Consider the following 14862-nt stretch of genomic DNA (forward strand, 5'->3'; position numbering starts at 1 on the left):
AAAGGAAGGAACACCACAGTATACTAGACAGAATACTGTACTGCACACCTTTTAATAACACGCAGCCCAGATATAGCCCAGGAATTCTCCTAAAATGTGAGTGTGTGTTATACGGGCCAGTCATTATTTTATTCTTCTGCTTTGCACTTGCTTACAAGTTTCGGTTTACTAAATTACCCTTTAGGTGCACTTTAATTCATCAGAGAGCACGCCTTAGTGATTGTACAGTATGTTTTCATTCCCAAAGATGCAAGCCCCCCTGTAAAGCTGCTTCTGAAACCTGCTTTCCACTGCCTCTCTCTGCAAGTCAAACAGGAATGCTAATACACAGTCTCCTAATATTTTTAAACAGTACTCAACCCTGCACCTCTGAAATGTTTGCACATCACATTTTGCACATTGTTCTACAAAATTAAATACAAATATTTGCGTCAAATGGTGTGTCTCAAACACAGAAAGCATTAGGTTGTTAGACGCTACAGCACAGTCTGGATTCATTGATAGCCACACCAGCAACAGTGATACAGCTGTCGAACAGTGAGTGAAAGTCTGTCAGGGTGTCATTTTTACTTTGCCTCTACATAGCGCTTTTTCAAACCCATTTGAGATGCATCCCTTCAGCTATTTAGTCAGCTAAGACAGTGCTTGACAACCAAAACTTGTGATAAAGGCACATTGTACTAATAACAATCACAAGGGAATGTCAGATAACTACAGAAGTCCACTAATGTCCATATTTAGTTGAATAATTCACTCAAATGGGGCAACTGTGTTGCTGTGGTCCAAATGAAACAATGTCACATGGAGGCTTGACAGCTCTGCAGTGAATTGTGTTCCAAAACCTAAAGAATGTTTTTTTTAAAAGACTGTTTCTAAAAACATGTTAGTAAACCCTCTCAAATAGTAGCTTTCACTGCAAACGTTATCTAATTTGGAAAAATGTGCTAAATAAATCCTTAAAACAAGTCCTTAAAGTTTTGTAAATAGGGCCCCAGAATTCTAGCCAATCACTGGTTTATCCCCGTCTTCAACTGGCCGTGTTGGTTCAAATAACTGTAGGTTGAAGAGCTATTCATGCTGGTTCAAGAATAGTCAATGTTCATGCTATATTACTGTACAATATAAAGCCAAGTGATTGTTGTACACATTCTTAAAGGGTTACAGAACCTGTAGTGTTAAAATAAACTCAGAAATCCAGCAGCGAGGTTGCAGGACGGAACTAAACCTGTGTTGTGGTGTTTTATACCAGCTGTGGATCCAGGACGAAACCTGTAAATGTGTGGCCCAACGATTGCTCGTCACCAGCTCACTACTGTAGCCATTAATGGAATTTACAGCCGGGGACTAATGGAATGATGTAAGGAAGGAGCACCTCTGGAATAAGGAAGGGGGATTTATACTTGTTCATGGTAACTGAGAGGGGGCAGTCACGTTCTGAAAGATGGAAATGAGTTTGGAAGGTTTTAGCACGGTTCTAACAGCTGTCAACAACAGATGTCATTAAAATGACACAGCAGAGCTGTGCTACACGTTTGCATCATAGACAGGTTCTAAGTGTGTAATGCAGAAATACTGGTGAAAAAAAAGAACAGTAACTCACTAATTGATTATTTTGGAGTTGCCACAAAGAATCATCATCATTTCTGTTTATCCGAGCCATTATGAATCCTTTATCTAGATGATAAATTGAATTAAGTAATTGTGTTTTTGGATTACCTTGCTGAATTCAAAGCCTGACACAGCTTTGCTACAGAAGGCTTCCTGTCTGTCCATTGAAATATGAAAAATAAATGTAGGATAAAAGACTAGATCTCCATTTTCACTCATCTCCTTTCATTATTGAGTCGAAAGTTCTCATATTTTAAGTGTATTGTAGGCATGTAACAACATCAGGCACATGTTATAAAAACATATTTTTTTATGTTTGCATTATAAACCATCTATCTGTTGTAGCCTCCGACATTTAGGAGTGGCCTCACAAGCAGACTGTTCTGAATGAAAACAGCGTAGCTACCATTCCAAACATGTCAAGACTTTCTGAAGCATTGTACTCATACCCAGAGGAGGAGAATGGTGAAAACCATTGCAAATACTAAATACATACAAAAAGTCTACAGACCTATACCTCACACAATGTACAAGAAGGGACTTTCAACTTGCTGAGGTGTCAGAGGGGATCACTTAAAAGTCTATATAATTAACTGCAATTTCACTGCCAACTGCACAGTTTGGTATAAACAGAATAATGTGTGTGTTAGAATATATTATCACACAATAATATATGTCTCTTGATGGTTTTGGGCAGCCCGAAACCAATAAGATACATATTATTGTGTGATAAGACTATATTCTTCCCCATATGTTATTTTCTATAAGCTATGCTATGTTTCTTAAAGCACACAAAAGGGAATAACATTGAAAAACAAACAGTCAACATCAGCACTCTCACTACAACAAGCACAGTACAACAGAGAAGAAACACATTCAAAATAGACATTGTTCAAAGTCTTCCCCATTTTTCTTTTTTACTGATGAGATGAAATTCAAAAGGGGTTTGTCCAAGTATTGTTCAGGTATCTAGCGAAGTTCACTTGTTTCGACAAGTGAACAAGATTGACAAGATTAATATGAATATTTTAACACAGCTTTCACATTTAATTACATAAAAATAATAATACAAATAATTCAACAATTACTTTGTTTCGTTCACCTTTTTAAATACAGCAACCCTGGTTATTTCATAAGGCAATAAAAAAAATAAAAAAACAAAGCTGCAAAGGGGTAATAAACATCTCTGATAAAAACTCAACATGGCAACAGTTGTCAAGGAGATGGTGTGGTGATGTCAAAGCATTTATCTACTGGATGTGTTTCATAAATATGTAAGGGCAGCCTATTTTATGAGGTGAAATATAAAAAAGGCAGGATAACTGCTTGCAGAAAGTGTGAATTCAATTTTATATTGAGTTTATATTTGTCTCATATTACATTACATATAACATGTGCAGACTTAATGCTTAAATTAAATGTTAATCTGAAGGCCATGAAATTCAATATGATGTGGTATTTAAAGTTATTCATATAATATTAGGTGGTGTAACCAGAAATAGAAAAGATTAATTCAACATTTAATTTTTTTTTTTTAATGTATGTATTTATTGGAGGAGGTTGTTCCCATTGACTCCTATTATATTCCGGCCGGGTAATTTCAATGTGTGTCAAGGTCAAATAAACAATGCATTTCTAAATCAAGGTACCATGGTGATCTGCCAGGAATTCAGCTCCAAACAGACCACAGAATAATCAACACTTATTTGCAGGCTCAAAGAACAGATAAAGCTAAGACCCACTTTCTTTGCTGAGCTAGATTCTGTATTTCTCAGTAACTCCGAGCAGCATTACTCTTGAGTTCAGCTGAGAGAACCTGTCTCACCAGGAATGAAATGTACAATTTCTTTATATTCTGATAGAAGTGTTCACCGAATCTGCTTATTGTCTCAAATGGTTTGGAGTGTATGTTTCAATGGAAGTCCTTGCAAACGTTTGCTTCTTCATTATCACATTGTTGTCTGAAAATATATACCAAAATGAAGGCTGCCACACTTGCAGTTCTTTGAAATTATGTACACTAACTGCAGGCAGAATCATCTGTTGATCGTTGTAACAAAATCCCAAAGAAATACAAACCAGGAACAAACATTTTTAAAGTAACACATAAATTGTGTGAGTAAACTTGCTAAAACCGCATAGTCAGGCGTTTAAAATATCTTAAATTGTGCACGTATATTAAAAAAAAACTATTCATATTGCAGGCAGCTCTTCATGTAGAAATTAAATTGGTCAATACGTGTTCAAAGAATGGATAAGACCAAGTTATTATTCTTTATATGGTGAAAGGCTATTACAGATTCACATTCAAGACATGACAATGTGAACTCCTACACTGTGTTTTTTCTGATTAGGTAGGTTCAGCAGTCCAAAGAGTGATTAAGAAAAGCTGTCAAACAGTCTGGCAGTGGGAAAGAGCATGTGTCTTGAGCCATCACCTTGAACTCAGCCTGCTGTGTAAATGATCACAAACATTAGCCAACACGCAAGGCAGCTGTACAATCTCCAAGTGCTATATTACTGTACATGCTGCAGCACCAGAACCTTTAAAAAAAATCAATGAAATAGAGCTAGTTTCCCTCAGTGTATAAAGCCATTTAATCAGTCTGCAATACGAGTGAACGAGATACATCAACACCATAACTTTCAGCCACTACGACAATCAATTACTATACTATAGCCATGTTGGTCATTATTGTTTTTCTTCGGAAGTGAGCAAGGGAAGTAAAAATTAATCTGGACTTGATGGATGAGCCCTTTCAATACTATCAATACTGCCACAAACACTGCAGAAGCTTAATGGACTGTCATGCTTTCTCACGGCTAGTTAAATGGCAATAAAAAAAACAATGATATCAAATTAAAACCATTGGGTTAGTCCAAAATTCTTTAAGGAATAACAAAGATGTTATATTAGTGGAAACAGTCTCAGTTTTACAGTTAGATGTAATTGTACTCAGCATAAATCTATGCCTTCTGTAGTCAAGAATGCAAAACTTGCTGATGTTTCACAAGGAACAGTATTAAATAAAAAGGCCATTGAGTCTCGATGGAATTGGACACAACGATCCTTAACATGTGTTCACGTAACCCTCTTGAACAATTTCAATGCTATGTTAAATCAGTATTTTCCTAGCTGCCCATGTACTCAGTACCCCCTATCAGCAGTGTCAGACTGGATTTCTTGTAAAAGAGCCACATTTAAAAAGCAATACAAAAAATGTTTTAAAACCTTAATTATTGGCCTCCCACAAAGATGACTGTCTACGTTCTTTAGATTCAAAACTATTTTTGTATTCAAACAGAATTCTAAATGGTAGCAAAAGGGATTAATTTCAAAACACAAACCAGGTCAATGAAATATGCAAATTAGCAAGGATAAATACCTTCTAACTGCCAAACTTATTTGCTAAATTAATGCCTGTTGCCAAGTTTAATTTAAATCTAAAATGACTACCGAAATTAATGCAAAAATAGGATTCTTACTCAGTGAGGGGAAATATCTATGTGTTTTGGAATAAAAGACATAAGTAGGATGGTTTTATTTTTCACTCCAAATACTATGCACCATTAATAGAAGATTGATATTTAAAATATCAATGTAAAGAGTTTGGCTTGGTTCTGATTTGTTATCTACAAAGGTCAATGCTAATCAAAATGTATTCAGTTCACTGTTTAGTCTTTAATTAAGACAAATCTGACAGCTATTTTATTTTCAAGCATGTTTATCAGTCCAGGTGCCATGTTTCCATGGTAACGCTGCAAAACTAGGCTTCACACGGAAAGATACGTCAAATCTCCGGCTTCATATTGCAGGTGACTAATGGGAAGTAAAGCTAAGTCTGGAGTACAATGAAATAACAGTGTTCTAATAAGAGGACAGAATCATTTTTATTGAGCCTATTGTCAATTCAGAGGCACCATTCTTCACATCAGGTCCATTGGCTAGTCTTTCAAGATAGCAACACTATAATGTAGTAAAGCCTAAAGCAGATTGTGAAAAACACAAGCAAATAATTTTTATGTCTCCTCCACGTTTTAAACATTGTAATCTGAATCCCATGAATCCTTAAGAAAGTAGAGGTGCCATTAATAAAGACATGTTACCTGACATTGATACAGAACTACTGCCTCCCCTTGGTTTTAAATGCATGCAGTAAGGCAGTTTTCTAGAAGAATCACATATTTGTAGGTCTGTCCCTGCAAGCATGTCATCATGCCCAGAAGTGACTGCCTGTTTTTAGCAGGATCGCAGAATCATTTTACATGCCAAGTCTTACTGGGCTCACACTGCTAGTGATGCCTGTCCTCTTCCCAGTGGGGGATGCTGGTCACAGAGGCTGTTTGCTACTAATCATGAACCATTTCATAACCCTCAGGACAGCAGGCACAATGCTCGCATTTATTGTAGACAAATGTCTAGGACTGTCAATGAAGAAACCAAACAACAACAATTAATAGGGCACACTTTTTATATATATATATATATATATATATATATATATATATATATATATAAAAGACTTCTGGAAATTGGAAACAAAAAGATTTTAGCCTCTCCGATCTGATGCACTTCTGTGACAGGCAACACTTTATTTTTATCGCCCTTAAAAGGCAAATGTGCAGCGTCTGATCCTAGCAATGCATGCTGGGAGTCTCCGATGTGGAGATCTACCTGCGGACATGCGCCAATGCAATGCTGCTATTTGGAAACGAATAAGAGTAATGCACATAGAGGCAAGATGGAAATATCCATGTCATTTTGAGAAAAATAAATGGTGGGATGTGGATAGGTTTTGTTAAAGGAAGGTTTTGTTAAAGTAGGGTGTTTTATGTTAAGAATGGCATTTTCTTAAAATCCCTTGCAAAAAATCATGTTTCTACTTTGAGCAACATATATGACCTTGGTAACTCCAAATTAGAAAAACATATTTGTAATTATTATTATTATTATATTGTTATTACTGTTAAATGAAAAGCAATCATGAGGATTTCCTGAATAATGTCCACCCCATGTATTTACTGTAATATGGAATTAGCAATTTGCTCACAAGGGGAAATACAGTATATAGACATAGCTTGTTGCAGAACTCAATAAATGAGAATTATTGGATGACACTTCATTCACATTTTCAATGCATCAAGGCTCACTATCCCTGACAGTTCGACCTGGCATTATGTTCATCAGTCCTGGATACTGATGACTGGGTTCTGAAATTCAATTTTAATGGAGCGATCTTTCATTTTGAAGATAACTGCTCTTTCCGCTTTGTCATCTCACTCAGAGGCCAATAACCTTTTAGTCTGTTATTATATGGCTGCTGCTGTACAGGGACTACCAAGACAGAACCACATCTTAATTTCCACTGATTTCAAATAAGTGATGATAAAGAACCAAACACGTGTTTTTCTAAATTGGTCAGAGACCACTGCATTGTCTTTTTTTTTTTTTTTTTTTTTTTTTGCATGTACACATTGAGCTCATATCAGATTTGTATTAGTTACATTTGAATGGCCCGTTACTTTAATGATGCCTTTCTCCCATACAAAGTAAAATAAAAATGAGGCAGTAAGCACTTCTTTATTACTGAAACTGAGCATGCCTATTTGTGGCAAGCAAAAGGCAAGCAAGTTACAAGTAAAAGGGGGAGCTTGTGTCTCCACAGCTATGGCTAAATTATACTGTAGCAGAAATTAAAACTATTTTAAAATGCTGTTCCATCTGTCGAAAAACTTTCAGATCTGTTTTAAATTGTGGTGGGGGCATACACATTTACATATGAATGAAATATACATCCCTTGACTTTAATGTGTTGTCATGTTTCCGGAGTAATACACTCCATACTGTATGTATACTGTATATGTATGGCCTGTTTTTGTACATTGCGTTTTACTGCTTTGCTTTTTAATCTGTATTTGTATATGTTAGGAAAGATAATTGCTGAACAATGCACATGCTCAGTGTTATGAAAAAAGCTCATAAGCCCTCATAATAATTGGTGCATTATCATGAATCACTGTAGGGACAATTTGTAATAACAACGTGTAGTGGGTTCCAGGGAGCTGCGATATCTGAATTGCTAAAATGGGATTTATTCAAAGAGTGGAGCATGTATGCTTATCAGTCCAGCCAAAACAACGGCAGGATTCCATTAAATAGAATTAAAAAAAAACACACTAAATGATGACTTTGCTATTAAAACCCTGGATAAGGGCGTCTGATAAGAAATAAATAATAATAATAATAATAAAACTAGTGGTAAACATTAACATCTGTATAAAGTAAAGGAGTCTTCAGCGGCCCCTGTACAATAAGCCTGAGTGCGCCTGCAGTTTATAAACACAAAGGTCTTCACCAGCTTCACCTCAGAACAGCTGTACAAACCAACCATCAAAATCAGCACGTCAAAAATAACCCCAGATTTCAGATCTATGAGGAACAAAAAATGCATTCACATTCCAGAAAGTACTGAAACAATGAAAAAACGCTTTGAGCAACACCCAAATGTAATACAGAAATGAAAAAACAGAACTAGAGAAATTCATCAACACATTTCCAAATAATTAAAAATAATGTACATCCTCATTTTTTGATGACTTTGAGAAATCACTTGAATTGGTGCACTGAAACATGTATCATTATTAGTAATAGTAATAGTAGTCATAGTAGTAGTAGTAGTATTGGTATTATGTGACCCTTACACTTTTATAAGTCTGTTGTATACCTTGATAAAAGCATTGCAAAGTATAGTAAAAGCATAGTAAATGAATGTCAAAGCACCAGCAAGCACTAACAGGAAGCATGGTACAGCAATGTAATAACCCCTGGGTAACCACACTGCAAGCGTCCTTGAGAAAACGATCTGCTCACACACACTTACACCTTACTGAACCTAGCAGGGGCAGAGACAACAGGATCACAGTACAGCCTTTATCTCGCCAATAAAAACTCCCACGCGTTTTCCAACAGAGTAAAGGCAATGCCAAAAACATTAGCTACGTTCATGAAATCTGCATAAAAGTCTGTTCTCCAGGACACCTCATGGAGTTCTCACTTTTAAACTGTTCCTCATTAAACACCAGTAATTTGTGCAGTCTTGCATATGAAAACATCCTGCCATTGGGCACATATTGTCCGATCAGCACTGCAGCAATGTCTGACAGAGATGTGCTTTCCCATCTGTCTTGCAACAAAGGAATGCATCTTTCATACATTATATAATATACCTGAGGCACAGCCAATTTATACAACAATATGTGCTGTTTAGTCAACAGGAACGTCCCTGACAGCTCAGCACAGATGCTTACATTTCTAATTAATCAACTACTTGATATTACTGCTTTCCTTCGTAAAGGAAAGTATTTATCAGTATCTATTTTTCCATAAGCAGCATCTCATTTTCAATACATCAACAAAACAAGTATGTCCTGCCAGTAGCAAGCACACCGATTACCAGTACATTAACCAACCCCCCCCCCCCCCCCCCCAAAAAAAAAATGCTATTGCTATTATCATTACAAGACAATCCATGAACTGTGGTCTAATGCGATCTGAGCATGTAAAGATTTTCACAGACTGGCAATGCACTGCATGTATAAGGTGCATGGTGGGTGAGGGCACTGCATCAGCAATATAACCAACCAAGGGAACCAGGTGCAAACATGATTACGCGCTATATCAACTACATAGATACAATCAGCCAACCAGTATAAAAAAAGATTTTAAAAGGCTACGGCTCTGAGCCTGCAAGCCTGTAGAAATACATTAAAGTGTTACATAGTTTCAGTATCACAGCAATACATTTTAAAACAACAATAACAACCAGCCACTGCTTTCTCGTTGTTCTCTATAGTCAGCTATTCTGTTATAACTGTATAAAGAAAAAGATGACACTAATTAACACTAATTGACGTAGGAACACGTACATGTATTTTTTATTTTTTTTTAAATATAGCATTCTGTTTCCATGGCAACATAGAATATATCGAAATGAAAATACAGAGGGGAAAAAAGCACAAACTTTAAAGCATAACATTCCAGATCTCAGAATAACTAGGGATTAGGTAAGTGAAAAGTAATTAACTATTTTATTTCAAGAATACACGGTCTGCTTTTTTTTTTATAAGACACTGCAGTCAAATGATAGAGCCAGTGTAGCAAAAGATGCGTTATACATTCAACCCTATTGATGTGTAAAACTGTATTGCCGAGTTGTTAATGATTTAGTGCCTGTATTTTCCCCTTAATGTTGTGAGCTGTTAATAGTAAGCAAAGCAGCCTAAAGGTAAATGATGTGCTTTTGTTTTTGCAACAAAATGATGTTGCTTGTTTTACTTCTACAGAAATAGATGTGTCTTATCATTCTTATTTAAAAGCGTTCAGTCTTGTGATACCCTGCAACAAAAAAAAAAAAAAAGTATACCCGTTTCAATCACAGCTAACAAAAATCTTGCCCTTTGTTTGGTCCTCTGCTACCAACTACTTTTGTTTAAAAACAATTGGGGATACCTGTCCTTGATTCAGTTAAATAAACCCTTACAAGGCAAGGCCCAAAACACAAATGACAAAACATTTACACTTCAGGACAAAGACAGGACACTTAAAATCTCTGCACTAAAAGGGTACTTGAAACCTTAGTTACAATCTAAACTGACACTGTAATCAAACGTTAATAATGTACCTGTAAATGTAAATGGCAAATCAACCTCAATCCACCAGCCTATTTCAGATTTGCTGGTACATGCATGCATACATTACTAATTTATTTTCCATTAAAAAAAGAAGATTAGCACATCCATACCAGACAGAAGTTCAGCACAGTAACAAACTAAGCCAGCATTTTCTTATATTGTACTCTTTAGTACCAGCCTACGAAAACGATAAGAGATCTTACCTCCTCTAGAGCCCATAATGAATCTACCAGTGGTTTGATCTTCCTTGCGTTGTAGAGGGAAATTAGTTTGTCCACCACTATCTTTACCAGGCTGCTTCTGCCTTGTTTGAAAAGAAGGTTTAGCAGTGAAAATCCAGCAATCACTTTATTCTCATCATAGAGTTTTATAGGGTTCACCTTCTCCACCTGCCACCACTGCAAGAAATTAGCAGAATGAAAACAAAGCACATCTTCATTTGTCAATCACATCACTCATTAATGCAAACTGAGCAAAGGCTTTAATTTCAGTTTGAGGCGCATTGCTTTGCCTATGCCTATATATATATATATATATATATATATATATATATGTATAAAATGTGTGTGTGTGTGTCACAAGGCTGGCTCGCAGTGGTGAGGTTGATGATGTAACGGACCAGGAAGTAACTGAAACCAAACAGTGGATGGGCGGGTGAAGCTGAGTGCAATGGCACTCAGCGTGTTTAATAAACAAAACTAAAGATTTAAACAATGAACAAAACACAAAACAAAAAGGCGCGATGGCCAAACAAATAGAAACAAGTATATTTGTTTAAATATAGCAATTGTTAATTTTACATGTTCTCGCGCTCTCTCTCTCCGCGCTCTCTCTCTCTCTCTCCGCTCTCCCGTACTCTCCTCTCTACACTCAACCCCGAGTGCAGAGAGCTGCAGGTTTATATACTCTGGCCGAGGGATTAACTAGTTGTTAATTATCTTATTACCCCTCGGCCAGAGTCTGCACGCGTTTGGTAAGGATGCATGACTGTCAGCTAGTTAAATAATCAGTAGCTGATCAGCCATGCATCCTCACGGGGTTTTTAAATATAATAATAAAAGACGTGGCGCTTTTATCCGCGCCGCAAACAAAAATACAAATAATAATAAATAGGGGCGGGACACTCCGCCACAGTGTGACAAAACCTTTGCAGTCTATGTACTGTATAATATGGTTAATTTAAAATAAAAAAAGGCATTTAGTAATACTCACAGATTTAGCCAAACTGAAAAAGCTTTTTGTTTCCCCAGTAACCATGTTTGATGAACCTGGAATAGGGAGATACAAGTGTATTGTGTAGATTCATTTTTTAATCAACTAAAAGGTGATTAGCAGTCATGACTTTGAACAAGAAGGTCACAAGTAAAGGAGAGAAGGGGAGATAAAACATGCTTCAACCTTATCAAGGTGTCAGGTAAACCATCTGTCTACAAAGGCTATGTTTACAATGACCTTTGGCACCCAAAATAGAACATTCTTTTTGTAGAATTTTGATGTCACCATTCTGTTGATGCGCGTCCCAAACATGGAACGTCTGGCCAGTGCCAGTTTGGTACAATTAACATGTTCCATGGGTCAAAGGTGTCAAATTCAAGGGATAAATTGAAGAAAGAAGTACCCTTCCTTATCTCCTGTAATCCTGTTGCAAGTCTCGTGTTAAATAAAGCTTATCACACAGTTTCATTACATATAATGCAGAGCCCATGAATAAAAAAAAATAAAAACCAACCAAGGAAAGGGTACAGACTATATCAGAGCTTCCCCACAACTGTCAAAAGAACATTATTAAGATAATACATGTACTATTTGTATTAATACAAGCCTCATTAATAACAAGCCTGACATTCATGGCCCTGTCAGCGTCATGGCTTTGCTCTGGGTTGTTTTGTTTTTTGTTTTTTTTAATCACTACAAGTTCATAACTTGCAGATATGAAAGCTCCTTTGATTACCTAATTTCAGCGTAAGGCTATCCCAAGATGTTTGAAGTCTGCAAATGCAGTTAGTGATTACAGCTTTCAATGGTGGCAGATAAATGGCAAAAATTGAATCAATGACAGAGCTGACAATATCCTGACTGACTTGACCTATGCTAATTTATTTTCCACTTCTCAATCAGACAGTGGCATCTATTTACTGCAGACCAGAAAGGCCAATTTATTTCTAGTTGAAAAAGTCCTGTGCCTTCTCCCTGGTACAATGACTGGCTAACAGTGGACCACAGAAAGCCTGATGCATTGTTCAAGGTTTGGAAACAGGGGAGTCTTGTCCAGTGTTGAAGGTTTCTGATAGTTGGGCAACTAAGGCCCACTGTCTGTCAATCTGTCATGACCTGGTTGCTAGTTAGGCTTTCCAGTGGTGGTTTCCTGCAAATGTTGTCGTTCCAGTTTCCTATTACAAATCACCCGGAAAGGACCCTCTGTCCACTGTTCGTATCATGGATGTACTCCATAGCCCATTAAGTACTGAAAAGTTCAATTACACAATGATAAGGGGGCAGTAGAAATGGTACTGCAGTTAATAAAGGGAGGAACTGGAATTCGACACTATGCCTTTAACACATTTAAAAGGGTATGGTAATAGTTTATTGTATTCTTAAATGTTGAGACGCTGGCCATTTTGCCCTCAGTCTTGTTGGATTTTATGAGCTAGTCTGGTCGGTCTGTTTGCTTCAGGAGCTTGATACGTACCATACAAGATGTAAGTTCCCAGTGGTTTAAGAAGACCAAGACCTTTGCCTGTATTCTCTCCACATAAACAATCCAGGACGATATCTACTCCTTCTGGGGATATTCTGAAAGACATACGCAATCATGGTTACAATCACTGTTCTATTGTCTTCTCCTTTCCCAAAAAATAATCACTCTAAAACAGCTTCCCAGTACCTGTATGTCAATGAATGTGCTCAAGCATTACAGAATAAAGCACAGATATAGGTAGGTTTTTGGTTTGTTTAGTATACCATATTGTCATGTGATGCTTTTTCTCAAGCAATTAGAATAGAAGCATCTGCAAGGTAGTGTAACAGTCCTGCCAGTAATTGATCTATGACAAGTATACTTTAAATATTGCACAATAAAATAAAAGACAGTGATGATCCCTGTGAAATTCTAGCAAAGGTTTGCAACTTTGCAGAGCCAGGACGCACAGCCAGGAAGCACAGCCAGGATGCACAGCCAGGATGCAGACCTGTGCTCCCCTTACTTTACGACTCACCCTGCAGACCTCTCAGACGTGCCTTTACCAGGTAAGTCACTGGGGGACCCCATGTGCCTGGTCTTTTAGTATATATCAGCTGGTGTTGCAGGTTAATTATCTCCCATACAATGGGACTCTGTTACTCAGCTGCTTTGATCTGGAATCTCATTACAACGAATGTATAAATTAGCTTTGCCTTCCTGAGCTGATTGCACGCCTTACATGGAGGTGTTTGAAATTGCTTTAATTAACTATATTATTTCCCAAGCAATAGTGAAACTGCTGACTTTTTTTTTTTTGTACCTCACTAATAAGGCAAATTCATAATCAATCTGGGAGTGTTTGTCGTCATGTGTATATGTTTACTTATTGAGATACAAAGGCATATAAACACTTGTCACAATACTGTCAACCATGAGCAGCCTGGCGGCACTGATTTGACGCAAGGTGTTAAATTGATCGGGGGGGGCGGGGGATGCATGAACATTCCTCAAGATGTACTGTCTCTAATTCCTTCACTGTAGAGGGTGGATATGTTCACCACAGCAATTCTCCAGAATTGGCACTGGAGTCACCACTTTTACATCTGTAATTTGTGCAGTCTCGTATCACTGCAGAACTCCTGTCTTCTACATCATGACTGAAACTGACTTGTAATCAACAGCTGTTTTTATATTCCAAAATACAGGCCCGACATGAATTTCATTTGCATAACAAATGAATGTGAGGGACTACATACCATAGGAGTTCATAATTATTACGTACAACCCCTGTAGAACATAAGTAACAGCATTTTACCTCTGTTTAGAATTATTGTTATTATTTGTTTTTTATATATTATAAAGCAACCCTGAGAAATCCATTATGCAATGTCATACAGTTCTGCCAAACTGTATGGTAGTCTTGAGCCGTACTGGCCCCACTGTACCAGGATTGAGTTGATGCCAATTTCATTTTACTTTAGACATGATCCTGTCTGGAATGCAGGGAAGGGAGATGAAAGAACGATTAATCCCTTTCTTAAGGAAAATTCCCTTTTTCCACTTCAACCTTTACCATATGGAAGAAAAAATACGATGTAGCTGTAATTATGCTGCATTGTGACTGCAGTTGTTTTATAGGCAATGTGCACTTCTATTTTATCAGTAATTATAAATGCAATATATCTTATTCCCTGGTGCAGCTGATCTGCAGGTGGAGGTGAGAATGCACTATAAAACTGAGTGCAGCATATTGCCTTTAGCACAGAAATTAGTGTTGCACCAGGTGGCTTCCAGCTGCAATACCACTGTATTTGTACAGGCTTTAATATGGTAAGGGAAGCAACAATTGTGCCTCGCTGCAAGGGATATTTTGATGTTTTGTA

General features: G+C 37.1%; 1 protein-coding gene across 2 annotated transcripts in view; it reads right to left on the bottom strand.

The window, feature by feature from the left end:
• Positions 1-14862, bottom strand: part of LOC117425966 (synaptic vesicle membrane protein VAT-1 homolog-like) — a 44098-nt gene that overhangs the window by 19183 nt on the left and 10053 nt on the right. For both annotated transcript variants that reach the window (XM_034043310.2, XM_034043311.2), the window contains exons 5-7: positions 12989-13092; positions 11512-11567; positions 10503-10697 (exon numbers count right to left, since the gene is read on the bottom strand). In XM_034043310.2, the coding sequence (XP_033899201.1) occupies positions 10503-10697; positions 11512-11567; positions 12989-13092 (355 nt within the window). The remainder of the gene's footprint in view (positions 1-10502; positions 10698-11511; positions 11568-12988; positions 13093-14862) is intronic.

The sequence above is a fragment of the Acipenser ruthenus genome, chromosome 20 (assembly GCF_902713425.1).
Source record: "Acipenser ruthenus chromosome 20, fAciRut3.2 maternal haplotype, whole genome shotgun sequence".
Lineage (NCBI taxonomy): Eukaryota > Metazoa > Chordata > Actinopteri > Acipenseriformes > Acipenseridae > Acipenser > Acipenser ruthenus.